Source organism: Meles meles, chromosome 6, assembly GCF_922984935.1.
Source record: "Meles meles chromosome 6, mMelMel3.1 paternal haplotype, whole genome shotgun sequence".
In the NCBI taxonomy this organism is placed as follows: domain Eukaryota; kingdom Metazoa; phylum Chordata; class Mammalia; order Carnivora; family Mustelidae; genus Meles; species Meles meles.
The window spans coordinates 139,275,456-139,293,194 of NC_060071.1; the positions used below are offsets into that span (position 1 = coordinate 139,275,456).

The 17,739-nt window shown below is 42.7% G+C and overlaps 1 protein-coding gene across 7 annotated transcripts in view; it reads right to left on the bottom strand.

Moving 5' to 3' along the window:
* Positions 1-17,739, bottom strand: part of SIPA1L1 (signal induced proliferation associated 1 like 1) — a 398,364-nt gene that overhangs the window by 135,632 nt on the left and 244,993 nt on the right. For all 7 annotated transcript variants that reach the window (XM_046008524.1, XM_046008528.1, XM_046008527.1 and 4 more), the window contains one exon: positions 5,772-7,572. In XM_046008524.1, the coding sequence (XP_045864480.1) occupies positions 5,772-7,269 (1,498 nt within the window). In that variant the 5' untranslated portion in view covers positions 7,270-7,572. The remainder of the gene's footprint in view (positions 1-5,771; positions 7,573-17,739) is intronic.

A 17,739-nucleotide genomic window follows, 5' to 3' on the forward strand; every position in this document is an offset into this window, starting at 1 on the left:
GCTCAGGTCATGATCCCAGGGTTCTGGGATCGAGCCCCACATCGGGCTCTCTGCTCCGCGGAGAGCCTGCTTCCTCCTCTCTCTCTGCCTGCCTCTCTGCCTACTTGTGATTTCTGTCAAATAAATAAAATATAAAAAAAAATAAAAAATAAAAAAAAATAAAGCAGAGGGAGGAACAGCTGAAGCACATACCCTTTTAACCAACTTCCACAAACCACTGAGTTGAGATGGCTCAGGTAATACTGCATTCTCTTCAGAATATAGTTCTTACAGTGCAGAGTCCAGATCATCATCAGTGTTAAAATTCAGGGGATCACAGCCGAGAAAGAAAAAGAGGGCCATTTTCAAAGGAGCAAACATGCAAACCTTCATACCCAGTGGCCTCCTTGCTTCTGGAAGCCCTGAGCAGATAAAAAGACGGTGGCAAATCACACTCCCAGGTTAGCTCTAGAAGGCATTTCGTGCCCAAAATCTCCCTGAAAGGGCTATCTAAATAGAGAGCTACCTTCAAACCCATCATATACAGTTTATGTGAGTTCAGTAAAAAATTAAAAACAAGGGTAGTAAAACAGTGCTTTATTATACATGTATAAAATCTTTCCCTATTAATGTTGGCCAAAATTAACCGTTAAGTTCAAGAACCCAGAGGACCAGCGAAGCAGACTTGTTGGCTTACCACCTCCCTGAAAAATAAAACTGTCCCATCAAAACTCTAAACAGCATAATTATCCTTAAAGAACTCAATATAAGACAACCCAACTTTTCTCAAGTTTGACATTGCAATACTTATAGGAGGATTAAAAAACAAACTAAACACAGATTTTTCAAATAAGCTTATTAGCTGGATGGTGTTCCCTGATGATCTACACATGCCACAGTCTAGTCCACTAACATCACAACAGCTGCTTGCCCTCATCTAACACACTCGCGCTTTAAGACCAGCTCTTGATAGCAAAATTGAGACTAGATCAGACGGCTAAAACTGTCACTTCCGAGTACACATGAAGGCAAGGCATATATTCTAAAGAAATGTGATGCTGAAGATGGCTGATTGTTTACCTTACCTCTCACTTTCTTATCAAGAAAACTAGATGTTATAAAAGCAACAGAAATCCAACTATCAACTGACAGTTCTGGGGTCCCACATACTGCTGAACAGATAGGTGTGTAGGTGTGTGCGTGTGCGCGTGTGTGTATGCACGTCTGGGAGCCAGCACAGACACGTGTGTGGGGTGAGGAAAGGCAGAGGTGGAAGACAAGGGGAGAACAATAGAGACAATCAAACCTGACGGTTTAACGTTATCGGAAGAATAATTAGATAGACAAGCATTAGGAGTGGGAAGCTATCAGACGAGCTTCAGACCAGATAGTAGCAGTTTCTCCTGGCCACTGTGCAGGCCTGTCGCTACCATAGCATCCCCAGTAACTTCGAGAGCGACACCCCCCCGTGGCATAGAGACTAGCCTATCAACACTCTTGACCAATGGAGCAACAAACACCACTGCCAAGACCGCGGGCCCCTCTTTTCCACATATCCTCACTCTGAATGCGATCTGGGGAAGACCTGCCTCAGAGACAGGCACACTCAGTGCAAAACTGGAGAAGTCCTGTATGGCCGCAGAAAGTGAGGTGAGGGAAGGCTGGCAAAGTGCCCTCCCCAACAAGCCATGCTGGCTCTAGGCTACATCATAACTTTAACAGTCTCCACTTAACAAACCTCCTGGGTATTTCGATCTCGGTGACTATCTAAATAAAAACTAGACACAAAATACACATAGGGACTCAAAGGGAGATGACCCTATTGATATTAATGCTATCCTACTGCCTGGTTCGGGTCTCTCCAGGAAGGCTGCCGTTGCATCACTTGCACTCATCACAATGACAGTCTCGGGGTCCTGAGAGCAGGAAGTGAAGAAATCCACATAAAACACCAAGTAAAGACACAATAAATGTTACCTATGTTATTCCTGTCATTTAACCTTGGGTGAGGGACCAGCATGCTAGCAAACCAGCAAAGAGGCGCGGTCCAGAGAAAGGGGTGGGGAACAGAGCCTTGAGGGTGCCGTGCTTTTTTTTTTTTTAAGATTTTATTTTATTTATTTGACAGAGAGAGAGATCACAAGTAGGCAGAGAGGCAGGCAGAGAGAGGAGGAAGCAGGCTCCCTGCGGAGCAGAGAGCCGGACGCGGGGCTCGATCCCAGGACCCTGAGATCATGACCTGAGCCGAAGGCAGCAGCTTAATCCACTGAGCCACCCAGGCGCCCCTGCCGTGCTTATTTTAACGGCGAGTGCCAGCAGTGGGCTTCCTGAATTGGCCCAGCCTCCACCCAGCAACACACAGGGCTTACACGGTGGAGTCAGATATCCTCTAGAGTCCACATTCACCAAATAATGACATGCATAGAAACAGTGTGATATCAGAGAGTGACTGCAGTTTCACAAGCCCAATATAATCAAATTTTACATATAATGTTGACTGTTCCACAAAAGGGAAACCCCCTCCCCCCCCCAACGCCCAGAGACTTAGCCACCGTGCAATCAGGAATGCATTAAACAGCAGAATGGCAAGGGTCCGGTCATGAAGAGGCTGGACTGGACTGCCAGCCCGGCCAGTACCGCTGCCCTGGCTGCACCCGACACTGACGCCTCCTTCAGCAAGAGGACTCGCCTGCAGATCCCGATCGATCGGGAAAGGCATTAGCTTACCAATCTCAGCGAATCAAATTGTAGCGTAAACATTATAAGAGGATACTTTGTTTAACCGCATCCTATTGGTGACTAAGTACAACTACGTAATATCTTAAGTATATAGTTATACCTTACGGGGCTTCACTTTAGCTTCAAATGAGACTACCCGGAGCCATAATTTGTTGTTCACTATCCTACAGTGACAAATGACCTGCCTGATTTGAAAATTCTGAGTTGTGCAGCCCAAGAAAACGCAGCAGGCACTCTGACAGTGCCTCCCACCGGACTGACTTCCTGGATTTACTGCTGCTCTGAGTTCCCCCGTCCAGCACGATGATGAATGCCCAAGTACAAGAGCGGGCCACCTCCAGGGCCACACGCACTTGGTTCCCACCTGGGGGACTTCTTACTAACAGAGTCAGGCAGTGTCTTCCCAAACCTGTTTATGCCAGTCGACTTGTTATTGTAATTATGCAATTTAATTAAATATTATGAAAGCTGATGGAATAGGAGTATGAGATAAATTTTATTTCTATTAAAAACTAAGCTGAAGGCCTTAGAAAGACTTAATGAAAGCAAGTCACTAAAAAGAAAGCTATTGGATTAGATATGAGCAAGACGACTATAAAAGATGAGAAAAAAATGAAACTTCAGAGTCCATAAAACTGGATTGCATTGCTAGTGTCTGTTGTAGCTCTGACGGCTTTACACTGTTAATACAACATAAAATTCAAAATAGTAGGATCACTGTTGAAGCAAAACCGTTGGCCTCACAAGAGCCTGGCAAGGATATGTAGAATTACATATTTTAGTGAAAACAAAATATATTGGGCAAATATAACTTTTAAAGATTCCCTACTTTCAACTGGTATTTTCAATTAACCCAGTTCCAATTCTGCTCGGTAAGAGGACATTTTCCATGCTTCCAAATTAGAAATGACTTTGGATTAGTGGCTTTTAAATGTATGAAGTGTTACAATCTAAGCTGGATTCCTCTGGAATATCGATGTCCAAATTTTTATTCCGTACAAATTTCTACCAGATTTAAACACAAAAACATACTCTTTCCCTTCAGTCTAACATGGCAGAGGGAAGAGCACAGTGGTTAAGAACACGCCGCCAGTGACACAGCAGGAGTGGAATCTGGCTCCCACGCGACTAGTTCCCTGTCAGCTGAACCACTTAGTGCACTGAACCACGTGAGCCCTGTCTTCTCAACTGGGAGATGCCATCGTTAATGCTACCTACCTCAGTGGGTATTTTGAGGATGAAAGAAGAAAAATGCAGGGCACATCAAATACTTACTAAAACTTCCTCATACATAATATGTGCTTCAAAATGTTCATTAATATTAATATACTGCTTAATAGAAATAGTGCCTGCAACTGCACAAGTAAAATTATAACCAGTATGTTCTTAATGTGTCTGTTTTTAGTGAGATGGCCCCCAACAACAGACAGATCAGAAACAGCTGTGGAAAATGTCCCTAGGTACAATAAAGCAGGGGTTCGCAACTAGAAGCAACTTTACCTCCCAAGACATATTTGGAGACATTTCAGGTTATTACAACTGGGGGAGGGGCACCTACTGGCATTTAGGGTGTAGAGGGCAGAGTTGCTGCTAATGTTACCTTACAAGGCCCATAGGATAGCCCCCTCCAGGAAAAGAATTATCCTGGCCCAAATCCCAAGGTGGCAACACTGAGAAACCTTGTCAAGTTATACAGGACGGTATATAAGGAAAAGGTGATTTCTAAAATCCAAACCATAAAATCATTGAAAAACACTGGTTGTTTATTTATTTTTTTTAATATGTTATTTATTTGACAGAGAGAAATCACAACTAGGCAGAGAGGCAGGCAGAGGGAGAGGAGGAAGCAGGCTCCCCACGGAGCAGAGAGCCCGATGTGGGGCTCGATCCCAGGACCCTGGGATCATGACCTGGCAGAGGCTTTAACCCACTGAGCCGCCCAGGCGTCCCAAAAAACACTGGTTGTTTAAAAATGAAAATGGGATTTTCGTTATCATATTGTCAAATATCTGTGACAGATATCTAGAAGACATGGATATTTGGCAGCAAGACAAGATTCTTATGGCCAATAAACCCTCGTGAATATGGTCTACCATGTAATAACCTTAGAGTAAGTTTTATTCTACTGTGAACAATGTAACACAGCTACCACGGGCACTACAAGTGGAACTTCATTTGGAAGAAGACGTCTAAGTCAGATTCAGAAACCCCGGAGCAGTAAGTGGAAAGTCAAACTGCTCTAGTACTTGACATCCGGGGGGCCCCTCAGCTGGGCCGCGGGACTCCTGAGCTAATGGACCACAGGGTAGGTCCTTCTTTTGGCGAGCAGCCTGTTTCTCAGCGTGGGTACTTGCTGGACTTAAGCTCACTCTTGAGTGAATACTGTGGCTCAAAAACACTATTAGATTGCTCCTAAGACTTCATTTAAACTACTTATTCTTCAATAAATCACAGGGCCTTTCTTTAAAGCAGGAGGTAAGACTATACATAAAGTACAATCCAAAAACAGATGCATATACATCCCTCCCCCCACACAAACACAAAATAGAAAAGACTAGAAAGGAAGTCACCAACATACTAAGGACACTTATCTCTTCAGTCCCTTTTCTACCCCATTCTGTAAGATCTAGATTTGACTCCTGCCTGAGACTTCCTGGCTCTGTGACTTTTGTCAAAGAACAAAAATCCTATCAAAAGGATAGGAATGTGTAAGTCCCATTTACTGATGAGAACATCGAGGCAGAAAAGAAATGGTTCCATACTAATTATAAAAGTGCTATGAAAAGTCAGCATTCCGATTGTTTCTGAAGTAAAAAAAAAAAATAAGCTATCTTTAAAATATTCTCAACTCTATGGCATCTCTCTCTTAACGTAACAGAGCAAGTCTCCTAGACAAAGACTATAATTTCATCCACTACATTTAAAAAACCATTCATAGTAAATATACATTTCTATGCCTGAAAGGAGGAACTCACTCAAAAATGCAAAAAGACAAAAACGGTAGCAGATACATTTAACTACTTTATCCACGAGGCTGCAGGATCTCCACTCACCCTTCTGGTAGAAGAATTTCCTGTAATAGTACGCGCCCAGGTCCACGTGCTCCACGATGTACCTCTTCACCCTGTCCAGATGCAGCACGAGGCCGTCCTTGGGCACCTCGAGGACAGCCACCCCCGCGTTTGTGCAATGGGAACTAAGAGTAGACTCAAAGGAGGCACTTTCACACCCACTAAAGGAACCAGAATTTGATTTTGACAGGCTGATCTTCCTCTCACCTTCTCCCCCAATTTCGTTCCGAAAATACGGACAGCTCATTACCAGCTCATTGCTCTTATCATCTCCCTGGTCCATGCTGAGGCTCCCCTTGGAATTGAGGTCCTCGGTGCTGCCCATCGGGGAGCTAAAACTGGCCGAGTGGGACAAAGGCCCCGAGACCAGGGAGGCCACGGCAGCGGCTGATGCCCCCGTGGTGGTGTTTCTCCTCTTGATAACATTGTGCCTGTTCATAATCGCCTCATTCAAGTCAAATAATATACTCTGGACATCGTAGTGGGCAAAGCACTTTGGGCACGTCCAGGGCCTGACAGAGTCTTCCGATCGGTTATCCTCCAGATCCGACGACTTTCCAAGTTCCTCACCTTTGGCATTGCGTAATTTCCGAAAAATGGATGAGTCTCCGGTTTCAGACTTGGACCGGCGCTTGAGTGGTTTTTCCCTTTCCTTAAAGAGCCTGAGGTTGTCTCTCTGGGAGATGGGTCCGTCAATAACATCCAGAGAGAAACCAGAGCCCTTGGCCCCGCCGGCGATGAGAAAGTCACTGAGCTTCGTTGGAGTTGGACCACGATCGGACTTGTCGTCTTTGTAGCCCTTTAACAGATCGAAGAAGCTTTCCCCGGACGTTCCCTGCTTGTCGATGGAAGAGGTGCTACCATACTCCCTGTGCAGTGACGGCCCAGTCTTGTAGGTGGGCGAGACACATTCATCAAAGCTATCCACGTCAAGTTCACTTATGGTGATGTCGCTGTTGCTCCGCTGCCGGATCCTGCGCAGGGCCTTCCTGGGGGAGCTGGGGTAGGCTTCGGGCATGAGAAATCTGGAGTCCATGCTCTCCGCCGGCCTTGTCTTGTTTTTCAGCGTGTTCTGTATGCTCTTCAGCATGGCTGAGTCACTGGAATTGAGGCTCACAGAACTCCCCTGACTCACAGGACTGCTTTTGGAGGACAGGCTCTCAAGGCAACTTGAGGTTTCTATTTCCTGGCTTGAACGGCTAGATTCTTTGACGTTTTCCTTTCGTGGGGGCCAATCCGCAATCCTAGCCCTAACCCCCATCTTGGGGACTCCGGGGGTGGAGGTTATATGGTGAGAACCTTCACTTCGGGGAGGCCCGACCGGAGCCATGACCGAGGACCCTAAGCTGCCATTCTGGGACCTGAAGCGCCGCATGTAGAAGTCATCGGTGTGGACTTTGGGAGCGCCATCCGTGGCCACCACTGAGGCCCTTTCGGGAACAGCAGGCCGCTCTGTCTGCGACCGTTTCAAGCTGGTCATGATGGAGAAGCAATCAGACTCAAATCCCTGCACAAAGGACCATCATAGCTAAGTTTTAAATGTGCACTTCCCTTTTGGAGAACGGTTTCCAGAGAATACAGCAGTTGCATGAGATCTTAATCTTTTTCATTTAAAAGGTGGAACGATGCCTTGTTTCCAAACCTCTGAAAATCCAGATCTTCAAAACATTATAATCCACAATGGTTCCCTTTGCTTCGCTTTCACAGACAGCTTTCTTTCAGAAAAAACGGAACGGAACTTGTATTACTGGGACTCTGTGATTGCCACAATCCCATGCTTTCTCTAAAAGAGAGAAGGACAATTAGAATTAGCGTTTGATAAATACCTCTAAAAATAAATATGCAATTGCTAAAACCAGACACATGAAAATAAAAGGCTCAATAATGGACTGTGGGTCACAGTTCACAGCCCATCTTTTTAGTAAAGCAGGTTTAAAAGAAAGTGAAGGCATTTAATAAAATCCATCATTTAAATGATATATGTTTTGAAAGACTATTAATACTTTAGCTTCATTGAACTGTTACATGTAACGGGGGTGGGGCGGGGTGGGGAATCTTGTTGCAAGACATCAAGGCTCCTACCCCAAGTGCGGACCAAGTACAGGCTCCAGCGACCTCCCATAAGGGAGAACATCATGAACCACTGTGCCGACCAGAAGTTCGAAACACGAGCAACAGAGTTCAATAATCAGAGCAATGTAGAGTCAGTTTTTAAACCAGACTAAAAATCACGTTATCGAGTACACTGCAACACTCACTTTTTAACATCCTTCATATTTCAAAACCCCACTTGCTTTTTCAGTTTCTTTACAAACGCTTAACAGAGTTGGCAAGAGCAGATACAACCGAGAGAAAATACACAGGGTCTCCCGGAGCCATTACCTCCATTAGCACTCCCCTGTATTTCCCTCACTTTATTACTTACCCCTCGAGGAGCAGCTCGAATCCCGCATTCGCCACCACCTCTTCCCCAGCTCTCTTTAGTCTACTCTTGAAGCTAGAAATATTCCACTAATTGACAAAACGTCTGCATTTCCTTACGCATTGCTTCCTCCCCCACCCTCCGGTGCTGATGTACTAAGACAGCAGAGACAAAAATGCTGTTCTGGACAGACCTCTCCGTATTCCCCGACAGACGACAGAGAAGTGTTAGCATCCTTGCAGGTGACGGGTGAAGAACACCAACTTCCTTGTGAGCCCGTCAGGCAGGAGGGAAGAGGCACACATTCTGAGTACAAAACCCCGCATGGTTGCGTACATCCTGAAAATAAAGGCAGAGGACCCCTTTCCAAGGCTCCACAAATTACACAAGAGGTGGCCTTTAAATTCTTGCCAAATGCATGTTTGGAAGGATGCTGCTGAACCAGCACTGCGCTGACAGGGCTGCATTGTCTACAAATCACGGCTGACACCCCGAGGACGACCCGCGCTTGCTGCACTCGGCTCCTCGGTAACAAGCACTTACTTCCACGATAATTAAGCATCTCACTCGTCGGCCTCCTGCCTCCGAGGCAGCCGCTTTAATTTCTCTTGGAGCACGCGGCATCGTTTTAGAAGACTCGCTGCTATTTAAAGGCTGGAACATTTAGGGGAGTTTCAGAAACTGCACGCTGCCTGCAGAATGCAGGGCCGGCTCAGCTCCAGCTGGGCTCAGGGGCCGGCCAGGCAGCCGGGCAGAGAAACGCAGATTGTTTTCACTGGGGCTCCTCTGCCCCCCCCCCCCCCCCCCCCCCCCCCCCCCCGCTTCTGTGCAGAGGATAAAGGCTTTGCAGGGCTACCTAATTAAACCTGGCTTTTGAGCTCTCCAGCCACTTCTGCCCTCGGATTGCTCTGATTTCCTTTACAATTCACAAGGCTGCATGCTCCTCTTGAACTGTAAGCCTTCAAGCGGAATACCGTGCTAACTGTTGCTTCCAGCGGCAGAGGGACAGCACATGTGGCCGCAGCTGAGGTTCGAGAAGTGCTCCACATAAAACGGGAGGAAAACCAGCCAACTGAGCCAAAATGCAAAGTAACCTCCAGCCCATCTCCAAAGGAAAAAATCTTTAGGCAACCAAAGCTAGAATTTATGAGCTATTTTGTAACTGGGGGTGGGGGGTGGGAGGTGGGGTGTTGATTTCAATGAAACAAGCTTTCAGACAAAGAACACACTGGCATAAAGAACAATTCTAAGTAGCTTCTTACAAAAATCAGATGCTTTCAACATTTCTCACAAGCTCACAGAAATCCAAATAAATCTATTCTCAGAGCTTTCAGTCTCTAAAAGGCCAACACACTAATGCCACCAGGATAAAGACATTCTTGTCACGTTTCATTTCCCTCAGAAAATAGTTTGTTGCAGAACAGTCTTTTTTAGGATATGTGAAGTTGTATCCATTGTAGGAGGAAACTGAAAGCCAGCCCTAAAAGACAATAAATAGAACTGACTTGGAAATGCCCAGGCTTGGCTGTCTTTATACAGACCTCCTCTTCAGAACCATCTCAAAGCCTTCCTGGATTTTTTAATGAGCTTTTAAAAATCTTATATTTCATAAAAATTTCTTTGCAATTTGAAAGAAATGCCAAGACTCCTGCTACATCTTGTAAAACAATGCAATGTTTTCTTTTAATTTCAAAATATAGATGGGCATATGGGGAGAGAGCATGCCCCAGTTCAATGACCTGTAAAAACCAAGGAGTTGAAGACAGACAAGTTAAATAACAGATATTTTTTGTCCCTGTCATGGGACCTTCTTTACTATTCTCATTCTCTCCCTGGCCCATCTCCCTCACTTTCTCACTATCCTTGTGTACAGCATAGCTCAAACTTCTTTCAGTGCAGTATGAACTTTGGACAGAGACTAATAAATGTAGAAATATATGTATGTTTTGCATTTGTTAAACTAGTCAAAAATAAAGATGTCAACCATCTGTGCAATATTATGACAGATCAGTAACACCTAAAACCCATTCCTTAAGGTCGCGAGAAACATATGCTGACAATTATTAGCAATTCCCTTAATTATCAGCAAACCTGCCTAAACATCAATAAATACAGTAAAAAGCAATAGATTTAAATAGAAGAACAATACTCATTGACAGCACATCACTTCTACCTGTTGAAGGAGTATACTATATAGAAATTTCCTTGGTACACATTTAATTTTCCACCTCTAGGTACCACTACTTGAGTCTACGTTATACCCATTTAGTAAGAATACCAACCCACTGTTTAGTTCAGTGACTTGCTGCAGATTCTATCAGAAAGTGATACAGTCTTTTCATCACAGAGCAACCCACCATTCTTTCCCAATAATATCAACCTTCCAGAAATGCTTCCTCCTCACTTCTGCATCATCCCCAGCATTTCTGAATTTCTTTCTGAGTGTCGACCACACATTTGGTGTTAGGGGCATTTGAGAAAACAACCCCTTCTTTCAAGGGAAGCTACAGGTATAAAAATAGTCACCATCATTCTGGCTCTTTGAGACATTTACACTCTTGACCCCTCCCCTCCATCCTACACACTCTTCTCTAGATTTCCATGCTAATCGTGTTCTTCATTTCCCCCCGCCTTTCTCTTTTTGCACACTCTTCAGTATCACCAGTGGGCTCCACTGAAAACTGGTGATTCATGCTTTGAGGGGGCTCTAAAGGGTATTAGTACTGGGATGCATGGGGGCACTGAGGACATTAGGATGAGACAGCAGGCACGGCTACACCCAAGTAAACATACTCCTCTGGAAAGCAGGATGCTGACTTGGTTGGATCACAGTTGCCTGTGCTACCGAACACAGACAGAATAATGGAGTTGCGTGGGGCGGTGGCTGCACGGTAGCCAGTACCTTCTGGTGATGTCAGAAGTACCCAAACCTTCACATATAATCTCTGTGCAGTGGCCTCCACGTCTCCACTCACGACCCTTTCCCTAACCTCCAGATAAAATACATGCAAATATTCATTTGATATCTTCCTTATTTACCCATTTTGTACGGTGAATTAACTACCCAAAAAATGGAAAAATAATTTTTTTTCCAAGAAATGAATGAGGGATAAGGAAGTGAGAACAATAAAGAATTGAAGGAACCCAACAAAAGGAACAACATGAGAAACTTTCTTTATGCCAAAGGCATAAAAAATAGTTTAAAGGCTACACAAGAAGATGTGGGAAGGGAAAAAATAAAAACAAAACCCAAAACTGAAAAACTAACAACTACACTTCCTCTGCCCTAAAATAATTTACAACACAATACAGTATATTCACCAAAAAGATGCAGTCCTTCTCGTCAAATATGTCCATATTCCAAAACGGGATGTTGTTAGATTCATCCACTGGTGTTTATTTAATATTAGTTACGAAATTTGAGTATTTATGAAAGTATCAATGTAAATACAAAGTTGTATATACAGATTTAGAATGCCCATAAATATTCTTTAGAATGTAATAAGCAGCTTTATTTTAAAATAGAAATATAAGCTTACAGTGCTTGAACATTAGGTTAGCAAAGATAACCAAATAAGGTAAACTCTTTTCTTTACATCCCTTCCTGGCTTTCTGAATTTCATTCACTTTACATAAAAGCAACGTCTCTGTTGGAAGGGTTGTCTCACTCTTTCAACAGGGTCTGAAACACACACAAACATCGCAGTGCAATGTCCTGCATAATTTAAGATCTATGAATCAAAACATAACTTTTTAGGCAGGAATTTTCCGCTTTTTTCATTTCCGTTCTATCCCTTCAACAAAAAGCAGGAAGGAATGGGAAAAACAGGGTTGATAAATCTAGTTCCTGTTCTCAAAATGTTCACTATCAGGAAAAGACACCATTGATGGAGACAAAGGAGATTCAAAAAACTTGCCGTGAAATTAACCGAGTATTAAAGTTATGGGATACAACACTATGTGACAGGATCAAGTCACATTTGAATTTGGAGATAGGCAAGCAATTTAAAATGTGTCCATTAAGCCAGAGCAAGGACCAAAAGTGGGAGTAACATCTGGATCCTACCCACCTGCCCAACTAAAAAAGTTTAATGAAAAAGTTACATTTCAAAGTCCTGGTGAAGGACACAACAAACTGGCCAAAAGCTTGATGGCAAAAAAAGAGATGATGGAATAAAGTAGGTACCGAGCAGGTTACGTGGTGCAGTTACTAATGAGCAGTGAAATGTTTCAACAGCTGGCCAAAGAAAAAGAGAAATAAATGGGAATATTTATCTCTTATACTTAACTATGACTTTACGTAATTACTATAATGCCAAAGAGCTAACGTTTGAGGCGCTCCAGGTGGAATGGTAAAGGTAGAAAGTAAAGTAAAAGGGAATGAGCAGGAGGGTCACAGTGAATCCGATTTATTAAAGGGAAAATAATGAGTTTTGATGTTCAGTAAACTAATACTTTCAAGGAAAAGAAATCGGAGCTCACCCACTTATCAGGGGCACTGCATGTTTCCATATCTGGCAGCAAGTTGTTAAGAGTCCAGACTAGATCAGTAAAACAAGTACTTGTTTTTGATGTAATAATTTATATATTAATATTCATTTAAAATACGTAAAAATTGTATTCAACAATATTGTACACTGTGATCTACTACTACACAGCTGATCATCAAACAGGACTTGGTACTAAACCACTTAATAGCAAATATGATCTAGAGAAAGGGGAACGTGAAAAATGGATGCCAGGGAAGAACCAATAAATGTCTCATATGCAGGGGGAAATCCTCATCAGCTTTTCCCAAATTCTGCCTCAAATTTTGCCAGTTATTAATCCACATAAAGGGTCCCATAATTAAATAAGGCGGGGACACAGTATATATCACCTCCCTTAGGACATGATAGTACCTTTTAGTCGGTTAAAGACTCCAGGAGGAAAAAAAAAAAAAAAAAACAACCAAAAAAACTAGCTTATTTAAACTAAGATTTCTTAGTGGATATGACCATGGATTCACTTTTTAAAAAACAGAACATTTTTATACTGTGCGTCCTATTGAACATAACTGGGGACAAGAATGCCCAATTTTAGAATAATCTAGGATATAAACAAAACTGTATGTACACTATAAATATAGCTGTTTTTCAAAAAGCTACATATTGATATATAAACATGCCAAAGGGAGTTCCCCAAAGGATTTTACAATGCTTGTCTTTAGATAGTTGGATTAGGAATAACTTCTGGGCTTTTTTCTTTTCTTTCTATCTCCCCCCGCCCCGGCTTTTTTTTGCAGTCATACTATTTATTTTCTAAAATGAGCATGTATAACTTTAATAATCAGAAGAAAAAACTTAAGAGAAAAATAATCATTTTATAATTTTTCAGAAGTGATTTTAGAAACAGAAAGAAATAATCATTCTTTTACAAAAAAAGAAAAAAAACAAAACCCTGGGAATGTAGTACAATGAACACACATCTGAATACTAATTATAAGACACTGCACTGTGTTAAAACTCCAACCATTCAAATCACCAAACAACTCAAAATTCAACAGATCTGATGTCCTTCATAGGAGGTGATACTGCACTAAACTGTCGGATTTAAATGAAATCAAAGAGGGCTACGTGACGTGTAGAGTATTCAAGACTGTGAGATCAGCAGTATTGACAGATCTGATTAATTACTTCAGAGATGATGAACACAACTTATACCTCCTCATTTACAGATGACGTCTTCAAATTTAATACAGTCCCCTCCTGCCCAGCAGGCCTACCTTTCAGCCCCTCACCAGGTGGTGGTGTCGTGGAAAACCAGGTGAGGCTGTCTGAACAGAGTGAGGCTGGGCGGCCATCACTCACCCCCCTCCCGGGGACGCATCTCCTTTCCCCACATTCGCAGACATCTCACCTTCCGTCCTCACAGACCTCCTTCCGCAGAGATTCAGGCTCAGTATAAAGACTGTCACCATGTGACTCTGCTATGAGATATCGATGGCTCAAGAAACTGAAACTGTTTGCAACCTAGAGAGGAAGAGCCCAATAGTATTGACCTTCTCTGGAACAGAAGGAAAAGACATCTGAACTGTAGTAAGTCAGATTTACATTAGATATGCTGTGAAACCTGCCTTTGACCCACACACGAGGAACTGCAGCAGAGAATCCGCATCATGAAGACAGCTTGTCAGGCCTCCAGCACGGACACAGGGGCACCAGATGGTGCTCTGCCCTATGCTAGTCACCCTCCCAGGAGGAGACACAGAGGGAACATTTCCACCCTCAGGTCCCTCGAATGTACTTGGAACAGACGAGAGGAATAGGGGAATCCAGAGGGTTCAGTAAGATAGAGTATCACCAGGGGCTTTAATAAACATAACATGGTTCTCAACTGAGTATTTATAGTCCAAAAGAATTTAAGAAAGTGCACTTGAAAAAGCACATGTAAATTCAGCTTAGAAAAAGAGCAGAAAGTAGCATCAGTAAGAATAATGAATAAACACAGTTATTTCTACATACAACTCTAATATACAAATAATTGTTAATCATGATTAATATCAAGAGTAACCACATTTCACTTCACAGATTTTAAAATACCACCCAAGGACCAAGACTTAAAAGAAAAATGTAAAGTGAGTGTCTAGGTAACTTACTGGGTTGAGAGGCCAACTCCTGGTTTTGGCTCAGGTCAAGATCTCAGGATCATGAGATCAAGCCCTGCATCAGGCGCCACTCTCAGCTGGAGTCCACTTCAGATTCTCTCTCCCTCTGCCCTTCCCCCTGCTCATGCACCCTCTCTCTAAAATAAATAAATAAAAGCTTAAAAAAAACGAAAGAAAAAATTAAAACCACCCCACACTGTTTTAGCATTTCCATAGATTGCAGATGGCTCATTTGTCTGTTTCATCTTGCCCTTGTTTCTGACTAGAAGCTCTCCCTACAGGGCTTCACAGTGTCAGGACTCCCATTCACTTCACTCTCCAACAGGTGTTTATGCCTTCACTCTTCATGAGCACCCTGTGAGGTTATTTCCATTTTCATGGAGGTAAGTAGATTGTGTATGACACAAAGTACTCACAGCCAGCGGGCTTGCTCCCCGTAAATATTGGACTGGCAAAAAATTGATGGCAGAAAACTACTTCAAAAATATACTGTAAAAGAAAAAAGGTCTCCCTTTGGCCTCAGTTATTACTTCTGAAGTCTAACTCCGATATGAATCTCTACATCTAGCAGAAATACATTGCGTGGGAGAAAACTATTGATAATTAACTTCCTTAAAATGTGAGGTGGTCAACTCACTTGTCTGTTGGAAAGCTTCCTCTTCAATCACTACCCTGTTATTGTGTGATTTAGGCCTAGAATTCAGGACAAACTGGCATAAAGATCTATGAGATGACTGATTCAGATCCAGGATATCCCTCTCTGACCTTATGTTTAGCATTTAAAACTGTGAGTTATAAGAAGACCTTGTCCAAACTCTCCATCTTCCACATGTGGTCTCTCGGGGTCAGAAACTCTAAGTTCACCAAAGGCAAACAGGGGGCAAGCTCACGTATGAAGCCGGATTTCCTCAAGCCCAGACTCCTATCCCAGCAGTTATGTCATGACGTTCTTCCAGAACACGCTCCTCTACAATCTGTCGTCATCAGTTGGAACCACAGTTTGAGCCTCCTTTGTGCACAACCTTGTTTACTCCCCACAGCAACTGCTCAGCAGTGTGATCCACAAAGTTCGTGCGTGAAGACCCTGCCTCCCCAGCCGGGTCACAGCTCTAGGAGTCTGACTCCGAGCCCAAGCTGCTGGCCCTAGAACACCCTCCCTCCTAAAAATGCCTCTCCTCGATGAGATGTTTAGGTTCCTGAGTGCTTTTTTTTTTTTTTTTAATCCCCAAAGCATCTAAGCTCAATATCCTTGAAATCATATCATTAAGAAACAAAAATCACTTGATCTCAGTTAAAATGGACTAGTAATTAACAGATAAGTTAATAGAATTTATCACGTAATCTAAAATGTACTTATTATCTCAAAAATATCCGTGTTGAGGGGGACAGGTCAAGAAAAAGAAAAGCCCACTTAACTAAAATTTAATATCGATTTCAGCTTCATTTTTCTCTCTTTAGGAACCTTCACGACAACAAAAGTAAATGAAAAATAACAGCAATTTGACCTTCTTCCTTTCTACCCAGTTACCATAAAAGGGCTTGAAAAACAGCCACATAAATGAGCAAATCTTTTAAAAGAGTGACCAGAAGTGCATCCGTTAGAACTGGACAAGGCACCATTACAGTGAAATCACCAAAAGGTAAACTAGTGCACAATAGAATCAGCTCTTTAAAATCCTAGGAAAGTAAATAAACACATTCACAGGAAGAGGGGGGCTGGTTAGTACAGCCCAGGTGAGAAGGACAATAGCAACGAGAAATTACAAACAACCACCATCAAATTCATGATGGTCAAGATAATCATCTTTTATGCTTATGTGATTTCTCTCCCATACAAATCTTCCCATTGCTGCCCCCTTTTGCAATGCTGTTTTTTAAGTGAACGGATTATATGCTTTTTGTTTCCCCCCCAAAAAAACCAACAAAATGGAAATAATGCAGAAAAAGTGAAAAATATGTCTTCTCGTTCAGGACACCCCAATACCAACTTCAAGGGTAGCCACTCATGATAGTTTGTGTACTACCCCAGACACAGTGTGGCTGGGCACTGACGGTAAGATAGTCATCAAAAGATAAGGGGACGCCTGGGTGGCTCAGTTGGTTAAGCAGCTGCCTTCAGCTCAGGTCATGATCCCAGCGAGGTCCCACATCGGGCTCCTTGCTCCGCAGGGAGCCTGCTTCTCCCTCTGCCACTCTGTCTGCCTGTGCTCACTCACTCTCTCTCTCTGACAAATAAATAAACATAAAAATCTTTAAAAAAAAAAAAAAAAAAGATAAGGGTGGAGGAGAGGAAGGATCCAGGACATGGGACAGCTCACTTCGGAAGAGACTTAATCGAATACAGAACCAGAAAACCACAGCAGAGGGGCAGAAGGTGAACAACAAAAGAATCTACCTGCTTCCAGGAGAGGCAGCGGACCTCCCCTTGCCAAGCTGACCTAAAATCCATGTATATCCTGGTGCTGAAAACAGGAGCCCTCTACAAATGTTTCTGGCAACTTGTCAACAGCAATTAAGAAAAGAGCGAATGAAATAACTTTTTTTAAACCAAGGCACACCACATTCCCCCAGGTTTTTTTTTTTTTTACTAATTATGCACATATACAAATATTCATATACAGTTCTACATAACCCTCAAATAAAATTATTCTTATTGATTCCTCCAAACTTAAAAATCCCTGACTTCTAAATGAGATTTGCAAATTTGTTATTTTTTTAAAAATTGAGGTATAACTGATATAACATTATTTTAGTTTCAGGTGTACAATACTACTCAAGTACATACTATACTCAATGATTCAGTATTTGTATATATTACAAAATGATAACTGCATGTTATCTATAAGTTCAGTTAACATCCATCAGCATACATGGTTACAAAG